This window comes from Chinchilla lanigera, unplaced genomic scaffold, assembly GCF_000276665.1.
Source record: "Chinchilla lanigera isolate Chin_1 unplaced genomic scaffold, ChiLan1.0 scaffold00057, whole genome shotgun sequence".
Lineage (NCBI taxonomy): Eukaryota > Metazoa > Chordata > Mammalia > Rodentia > Chinchillidae > Chinchilla > Chinchilla lanigera.
Window position 1 is genome coordinate 2,815,199 of NW_004955458.1, and position 9,697 is coordinate 2,824,895.

Here is a 9,697-nt window from a genome sequence, read left to right on the forward strand (position 1 = left end):
CTACCAAAACGTAAATGAAGCAAGACTATTTTTGGTTTGCATTTTAAATCAAGCTATCATATTGGATAGTATTAGTCTATGACCTTAATGAATTCATACAATTTTTCTGAGCATACATTTATCCATTCATGAAAAACAGATAACTATACTTATTTAGGCTTATGAGTATTGCTGATCCAAACTTGGCAGAGAACAAAAGCACTCCCTTGAAGAATTATTATTACTTAAGAAAATTTTATCCAATTTCTAGGTCATATGAAGTATTGGTGTTTACTATCACATTCATCTTTTTAAATATTTTCAAAAGTAAGTATAGATATATAAGTAGAATACATAAAAAATAGTTAAGAATGTGCTTTCAGCATAGCCAGCAAATAGAATATTGTAAACTTCCAATTACTTTTAAGTAGAAAGAAAAATACATAAATTCATCAGATGACTAGGAAGAACTGGACAGAAATGCTTCCATGCAGACAGTATGCAAGAAATACATGTTACTGATATTTAATATATTTATGTTTCATATCATTTTTAAAATGAAATTGTAACAGAAAATAGAAAATTTGAGTCAGCTTATTAAAATGGTGTTTACTCCTGTAGTTCACTACAGTAAAATATTTTTTAATATTAATAATGGTAGAGTGATTTATGTTCTACTCATCATCTATTTATAATGGATAAAGGATGACTACATGGGTCCTATAGATATTTTTAAAGGAAAACACATTATATGCACTTGCAAATTAGAAAGAAAATTGAAGTCAGTGAGCTCAGAAATGCAGAGTTATGAGATGGATATCAGAAGGTAGGGCAAAATTCAACTCTTTATTGCATTATTGATCCTCACCATCACACTCATTCTTGTTAATAATAACTTTCATTTATTTTTATAAGACACTGCTTTATGAAGAAAGTTCTTGAAGGCTTGTTGTACTTGCTGGTTTCGCAATGTGTAAATAAAAGGGTTCAACATGGGAGCAATTGAGGTATTGAGAACAGCTACTCCCTTGGTTAATGATGCTCTTTCATTTGCGGAGGGTTTGACATACATGAATATGCAGCTTCCGTAAGAGATGGAGATGACAATCATGTGAGAGGAACAGGTAGAGAAAGCCTTTTTCCTCTGAGTGGCAGAAGGGATTCTCAGAATGGTGCTCAGGATGCGTATGTAGGAAAGAATCACCAATGCCAATGTGAAGAGCAGAGTGACAAAGGCGAAGTAAAAGCCAATCATCTCTAAAAGCCATGTATCTGAGCATGAGAGCTGCAGGATGGGGAAGTAGTCACAAGAGAAGTGGTCAATGACATTGGAAGCACAGAAATCCAACTTGAGGATAAGCATGAGTGGTGGGAAAATGGTCAGAAATCCAGCCAGGCAAGAACTGAAGACCAGGAGGTGACAGATTTTCTCATTCATGATGGTGGTGTAGTGCAGAGGCTTGCAGATGGCCACATAGCGATCATAGGACATAGCAGTGAGAAGAAAAAATTCAGACACACCCAAGGAGATGAAGAAAAATAATTGAGCTAAACAGTTGTTATAGGAAATGGCCTTGACTTTAGTAATTATTGAATACAAAAATCTTGGGATGGAAACACTGGTGAATGTGATTTCCAAGAAGGAGAAATTGCGGAGGAAGAAGTACATTGGAGTCTTTAACTGTGCATCTAACAAGGTGAGAATGATGATGGTTAGGTTTCCAGCGATACTTAATATGTAAGCTATGAATAAAAAAGTGAAAATTACAGCCTGAGTTTCTGGATTGTCTGATATACCCAAGAGAACAAACTCTGTAATCAGTGTGTGGTTTCTCAGACTCATATTTTTCATTCTAAAGATACCTATTGCTGTAAAACAAAACAAAATGAAAAAGTTGAACATGAAGGAAATGAAAATATAATATTGTGTGAACTAGCACCAATGAAATGAAGCAATGGACTTTTTCCCTGTAAGAAGTTTTCCGATATTCATTCATTCTTATTAAAGTAGAAAATATGTGTATATAAATTGAAGGGGAAGCTTTTATTCACCAATCTATGTCTCAATCCCCCTCACTAGTAATTAAACATTAAACTTCTACACAGTCAGATTTTCTATACGTGACATAATTGTGGATTAGAGATCTCTACAACAATATACATTAACTATATCTGCAATTTGAGTACTGATCTGTGGTTCCTAAGGTTATATTCTTTCAGAAGTAAAACACTATATTTAACTTTTAGTTTTAATTCTGATGCCAATCACAAAGTTACAAAATTTATTTGTAGAAATTGATGACCTAATCACAAATAGTAAATTTAATAATATTTTGTGAACTTGTACTCTTCGTTGTTGCTTTATGCTGTATATAAGTTGTATTTTTACACGAGTGATGAGTAATAATATTTATCAATATTTTTATTCTTTTTACATATATTTTAAAATATGACCATGAAAATAAAAGTCATTGCAATCCCTGACATATGGACCTGAAGTTCACTTGGTTACAAAATGAATAACATTAATCTATGGAAAAGAGAGATCAGCAAAATGAAGTAAAATTCATAGGACCAGAGCCCCGTCATATAATTCTTTAACATAGTGACTCATTTTTGTTAGTTTATGTCCATTATTTAATAATTCACTCTTCTTTATGATATTTAATTTGTATCTTACTAAGTATTTTCCAGAGGACAAGAAAGAATGCATAAAAGAATTTTTGATGTCCAAAGACTTTGACTTTTTTCCTAAACACTAACTAGAATAAATAAAATATTCCATGTGCTTTATAGAAACCACAAAGCTGTAAATACGACCTATATGTCTTTGTCTCTCCTGTTTTGTCTTTGTCCTTAGATTTGACCATTATATTTATGACATAAGTTCTCAACTGCATTCTAGTATTACTTCCCGTGGAATGAACTGGACAACTCTGTAGGTGATAAATATTAAAGCAGATATTGTGTATTTTCTCTTTGCTTGTTATTTTTCTTAAAATCAGCACTTCTTTCCTTTATAAATATAAATTTTTGACAATATATTTCAAAAACTTACAAATTAAAAGGCAGAGAGAATTATTTAACAATGTTTAAAGTATATTAAATGTGAAATCAGTAGTAATCAAATATTAACATAGTAATATTAACATAGTAATATTAACATAGTAATTAGCACACCTGTGGTTTTCCCTAAAAATTTTTCAGAAAATGGACAAAAATACATTTATTTGCTGATATGGGAATATTTTGGTGTCTTATGACATTAATCACACATAATTACAAACTCTCTTGATTTCTATGAAATATGAAATTCTTTGTATTTATAATATTCTTTGGGAGATTTTGTCATGTCTTTTTTTATATAAAATCCTCTCACGTAGAGAAAATATATTAAGAAATTAAGATTTCCAGCAGCCTTGCCTTTGTGTGAAAATAAATCTGTCTTTTCTATCTTTATCTTTCCATACAAACAAAATCATCACATCCCTCTGATCTGAACTTCAAAGCTAGTACTACAAACCTTTTGAGTTCAGTTAGTTAATTTCCCAGATATAAAGCTTTACTTTACTGAAAGGTAAAGTATGTCATAGCTCTCTAGGTAAGATGAAGAATTGAAGAGTATACAAAGATAACTTTACCTTCTCTTGTCACTGTATAAATGCCTAAGATATTAGATTGAAGAAAGGAAAAATAAAAGCAGAGATAAGTTCAAGAGATGTAGTGAGGTCATGGTGTATATTTCTGGAAAACCCTGCTGTCTAGTGAGGTATAAGCAAAAGTTTAAAATTGTAACAATCTGCAGATGCAACCAACCCGGACTCCCTTTGGCTATATTTCATTTTCCTAATATACATTTGGACGCTGTATACTCAAGAGATAGTTTATTCTCAATTCACTGGGGAGGTTGGTTAATTTCAAGACTGATCTACTCTACAGTAGACCATTCTTTCAGGGTAGTACACACATTTTATTCCTTTACACATCTCTGCCAGCACAGAGCAGAATGAAAGACTAAAACAAAATTAGTATCTAAAAACCAGAAGAGTAAACTAGGCAAAATGGTCCACACCTGTCATCCCAGACTCTGGAAGGTTGATACAGAAAGATCACAAGTTTGAACGTAGCCTGGGAAACAATCAACTTGGTGAGATATGTTTCAAAATTAGAAAAAACAATTAAAAATAGTTTTGGATGCAGCTCATGGGAAGGCCCTGGGTTCAATCCCTAGGACCAAAAACCAAACCAGGCCAAGCCAAGCCAAACCAAGCCAAACCAAACCAAAGCAAATCAAATCAGACACAAAACAAACCAATCAAAAAGCAAAATAAAAACAAGAATAGTTTAAACCTCACTTTTTACTTTTAAAATTAATATAGTGTATCATTTACATAAAGAGAATCCAGTATCACAGTACCTAATGCCTTTTGGAGCGGTCCTGATGTTTCTTTCTCGGCTTCTGTTTTCACTCAGATTTTCAAATTACTCCGTATAAAACAATTCTCATATGTTCTACCAGGTACCTGTTTTGTGCATATTCACCCACAATCAAATTTACACATCAGTGGGCTGGGGATATAGCTCAGTGGCATAAGCGCCTGCCTGGCAAGCTCAAGGTCCTGAGTTCGATCCCTGGTACCCCCCCCAAAAAAAAAAAAAATTTACACATCACAAAGAACTTTTCTTCATACTTGAATGTAACTTGACCATAGGAAATATTTTGCAACTTTCCTGCTTGCTGTCTCAGGTAATGAGCATAATGGATATCTCTGCGTTGTCTAGACAGAACTCATCTTTCAGTAACAATTGCACACAATAGGAGAAAATACATATAATGTAGTAATCTCATTGTTGATTAAGAAATTATGCTGCAACCAATGCATGTCCTTAATTACAATGCTCTAACACATTCTTGTGCATTTATTTGCATATGTATAAGTGTTCAGATTACAGATATAGGAGTTACATTTTAATAGATCACCATTTCCATCTTACAGATAGAGTGAATGAACCCTTTTTATTGCATCCTAAACAACACTAGGTATTATGAATCAATTAAAAATTTTTCAAGCTGCAACACAAAAATGATATTCCAATTCTTTAGGTGATAGAAATGTGTTGTCAACACCAGGCACAGTGCCTAAGTTTTGAGATCTAATTCCTTGTGAACTTGCAAAATACATTTGAAACCTCTCAGTATTAGTTGGCCTATCCATAAAATGAGAACACTAATGGTTCTTATTCAAAGGATGTTGTAAGTATTAAATGAGATAATGTATGAAACTGCTTAACATGGTAGTTAAGGTATAACAAATTCTTAGTACATATTGCAATAACTGCATTTTCCAAATAAAAGAGATGGAACACTTTTAATATCTATATTTCTTGGCAATGAAATGCCTTATTAAATGTTCATTTTCTGCTACTTTTATTGTGTTATTAGCAGAATATACTCATATTAATCACTTGTGTAACCTCTTTTCAGAACATAGCCTCACCTTTAAACATTTTATTAGTGTATGCTAATTATACTGATACACAAATAATGGGTTTTATTTTGTCATATTTGTAAATGTATATAATGTTCACTCATTGGGGATAACAGATGACCCACAGCTGCAACTCCTCATTTTTATATTTCTATTTCCAAGCTGTGCATTAATCCCAATAGGGAATTTAATCACTATCATCCTCATTCTACTAATCTTTGCCTAAAGACTACAATGTATTTTTTTCTTCCAATTTTCTCCTTCTGGAAATCATAAGTACAAAAATACTTATTCCCAGATTCTTGGTAACCATTGTGACTTCTTGTAACAGTTGTACAGCTTAATTACTTTTTGTCCTTTTACTGGGAATAATAGAGTTTTGTGTCCTGGCTGCCATGACTTGTAACTGCTATGTGACCATCTGCAAACCACTGCATCACACAATCACTGTGAACAGCTACCAGTGGGGCTCACCTCCTTGCAATTCGATTCTTAATCATCTTTTCCCCCTTCGGACATGAGACCCAAGCTGCACTTCTGTTCTTCCAAAACAATTGGTCGTTTTATGGGTGAAAGTTCTATCCTGCAGATCTCTTGCACAGAAACAATTTTTCTTAAAATGATGTCTTTTGTCTTGGCTATGGTGACACTTAAGCTCACAATGGTATTAGTGATTCCTCTTACAGTAAGAACATTAGAACAATCTAAAATTACCTTTTGCACAGCAAAGGACAGTAGCTTTCCCATTCCTACATCCTGTATGATTGTTGTCATTATGACATATTATCGCTACTTTAAGTATGTAAAAGCATCTGCAAGAGTGACTGTATCTGAAAGTAGCATTGCTATATTCCTCAAGTGCCCCTTTCTAAATCCTTTCATTTATACTGTAAGAAACCAACAGGTAAAACAAGTCTTCCAGGATGTAGCACAAAAGATTACAAAAAATTAAAACTTTGATAAAAACAAACTCACTTTAAAACTGAGTATTCCTGTATTTACCTTATTAGTTATCTCATAAAAGAGATTCTTTTGAGAAATCTTGTAACTCTGTTCTACTCTGTTTTACTCTTTTTCATGAAATATTTCCTTCATTAAGATCTTTTTGTGGCACATTAGGTTACAGAAGCCATGAAGTTCAATAAAATAAGCTTTGTAGAAGTATAGTTTGCTGAATGTAATTAATTAATTAATTCAACATCTACTTTACTTGACAGTGGGATAGGCTCAATTTTTTCCTTTAAGTGTTTTTGTTGCCTAAGACACACGCACATAAAACAAATATTGTTATACAGTGTTTAAAGAGTGTTAAAATTTCAAAAGAAAAAAAGAAAACTTTCAGGACAAAGTAAGAACCGTTCTCAGAGTAAAAATATACACAAGGAAAGATAACTGAGATGTAAGGATGTGCAAATAAAGCATAGAGTTTAAATAACTGGAGAATGAATACGCTTAGTGGCAAAGAAGGAGCTTTGAGATATTCAGCTGAGTTCAGTAAATGCTTTCCATCACACTCACTAAGATATTGCACAGATCCTGTAAACTTATCCTACCTTAATTTGTCAAATATAATATTGGAGAAATGTCATCCATGCTTCTTGTTCAATAAGTATATGCATTAGAAACTGTTTATTATTCAGTAAAGTTTTGAAGAATTCAGGAATTTGGTTTCAACTAATACTTGATGTGCTGATGTGGATAATCAATGCAAGTAAGTCTGGATTATGTTTAGAATTGAAAACATCGTACCACGGTGATCTATGTGCTCTAATGTTTAAAGCAACACAATTTGTAATAGGTAAATCTTGGAAACAACCAAATGCCCATCAACTGAGGAATGGATAAAATACAGGTTGTATTTTTATACAATTATTACTCAGGTGCAAAGAAAGATAAACTCAAGGCTTTTATAGGTAAATGGATTCAACTAGAGACCCTACTCATAAGATAATGAATCAGACCCACATGTGTAAACATTGTGTTGTGTCTCTAGTGTAAGAAAATGAAAGAGTGAAAAAGTGAAATACCACCTGTATTTTACCCATTCTTCAGTTGATGGGCATTTGGGTGTTTCCAAGATTTACCTATTACAAATTGTGCTGCTTTAAACATTAGAGCACATATATCCCTGTGTTATGATGTTTTCAATTCTAAACATAATCTAGACTTATTTGTGGAAGATAATGATTATCTACATCAGCACATCAAGTATTAGTTGAACCACATTCCTGAATTCTTCTCTAAAATAATCTGAAAGGTACAACAGCTTCTGTGAAAGGGAAAGAAACTGCTCTAAAGGAAAGAACTGGAATGAGGGAAAAGAGAAAGGAAAGAAAGATGAGGGAAAAATATATATATATATATATACAAGATAGCTAAGATAATTGTACTACTAATTTCTAGTGGTTTATTGAAAGGGGCAGTTAATGCTGAATTTTTTGATCAATTTTGCATGCCTATATCTGGTAATATTAAAAACTACTTCAAAGATAACAATACACAATATAAAAACCGTTGTTGATTTTCTCTCACCTTGTTTTGAAATTCTGTATCATTTTTAATGTTTTGTTTTGTTTTTTATTCTCTTTAAAATAAAAAGAATGACAAAAAACATAGAGGGACCTATTATCCCAAGTAGTGTTTTTATTTAAACTTTCCATACCCACCATTTCCAAATATTTTGTTTTAAAGAAATTCCTCTATAACTTTGAAATGTAATTTCATAAGTGGTGGATCACTCCACACTTGGAAACCTGAGTCAGGTGGATTGCTGGAAGCTCGAAGCCAGGCTCTTCTACATAGTTTGTTCAGGGCCAGCCTGAACTGCATAATGAGAACTTTCTCAGAACAAAACATAAACAAAAATTGTAAACTTTAATTTCTTGATTATATTTTGTTTTCAGTTGGCACATAATTGTACATATATAAGGTGCAGAATGACATTCAATCCATGTGCACATTGTGAATCCAGGTACTTCGTGTATCCATGGTCTTGTACATTTTCCATGTTTTAAATGCTATATCAAGTTTCATTTCTGGAGCTCCTGAGTCAAGGTGCCTGAGATATGGTCCATACACTCTATGTTTGACATGGACCTAAGGTTATTTTGTAAAGGCAAAAGATTTATACCATCTGAAGAGAACACAGAATACACCCAGTTTATTTTGATGCCAAAGTCTGAAAAACTTTTGACACTTCTAACTAGAGTGGTCATTAAAAGTGGAAAATTCTATATTCATCTCTTTCATTTCAGGGAGAATACTCTTACAAATAACACTAAGCATAAACTGCCTTAGAATCAGGGCAACAACTGCTGGGATACTGTTTTAACTATACATAAAATTTAGACCTCAATATACAAATATGACAGCAGGCCTATAATAGAGGTAACACAGTCAGAGATAGGAGAAAGAAATGGAATCTAGCTTATTTAGACATTTAGATTTGAAGGTTTTAAATGAAAATAATTGCAACTGGACAAAAAATCAACAAAGAAAAAACAGATCTGAACCAAATCTGCAAACAAATGGACTTAGTAGATGTATACAGAGAGTTCCACCCCACTACATCAGAATACACATTTTTCTCAGCTGCACATGGGACTTTCTCTAAAATAGACCACATTCTAGCCCATAGAGCATACCTACCTAAATGCAAAAACATTGAAATTATCCCATGCATATTATCTGACAGTGCAATGAAATTGGAAATTAATGACAAAATGAACTCAAAAAACTCAATAAACACTTGGAAATTATACAACAACCTCCTGAACAACCAATGGGTCACAGAAGAAATTGAAGAGGAAGTTTAAAAATACCTACAAATAAACGAAAATGTAAATACAACTTACAAGAATGAAAGCAGTACTTAGAAGGAAATTTATAGCAGCGAATTCACTCATAAGGAAAACAGAAAACAAATTAATAGCCTAATGCTGCACCTCAAACTTTTAGAAAAAGAAGAACAAGTCAGGCTGAAAGCCCAAAGAAGGGAGGAGATGATAAAGATTAGGGCAGAAATTAATGCAATTGAAATGAAAAAAACCTTCCCAAAACTAAATGAATCAAAGAGTTGCTTCTTTGAAAGAATAAATAAAATTGATAAAGCCCTAGCCAACCTTATCAAAAAAAGAAATGAAAGAAATCTAATTTACGCAATAAGAAATGAAAAGGATGAAATTACTACAGAATCTACAAAAATTCAGAAGGTCATTAATACCTACTTT

The 9,697-nt window shown here is 32.7% G+C and overlaps 1 protein-coding gene and 1 pseudogene across 1 annotated transcript; one reads left to right on the forward strand and one right to left on the reverse strand.

Moving 5' to 3' along the window:
* Window positions 1-877: 877 nt before the first annotated feature.
* On the reverse strand, window positions 878-1,822 carry LOC102021855 (olfactory receptor 6C3-like). The gene has a single exon (XM_005397502.1). The coding sequence runs from the start codon at window positions 1,820-1,822 to the stop codon at window positions 878-880; it is 945 nt and encodes a 314-aa protein (XP_005397559.1).
* Window positions 1,823-5,577: 3,755 nt separating this feature from the next.
* LOC102022167 overlaps window positions 5,578-9,697 on the forward strand; it is a 21,261-nt pseudogene continuing 17,141 nt past the window's right edge.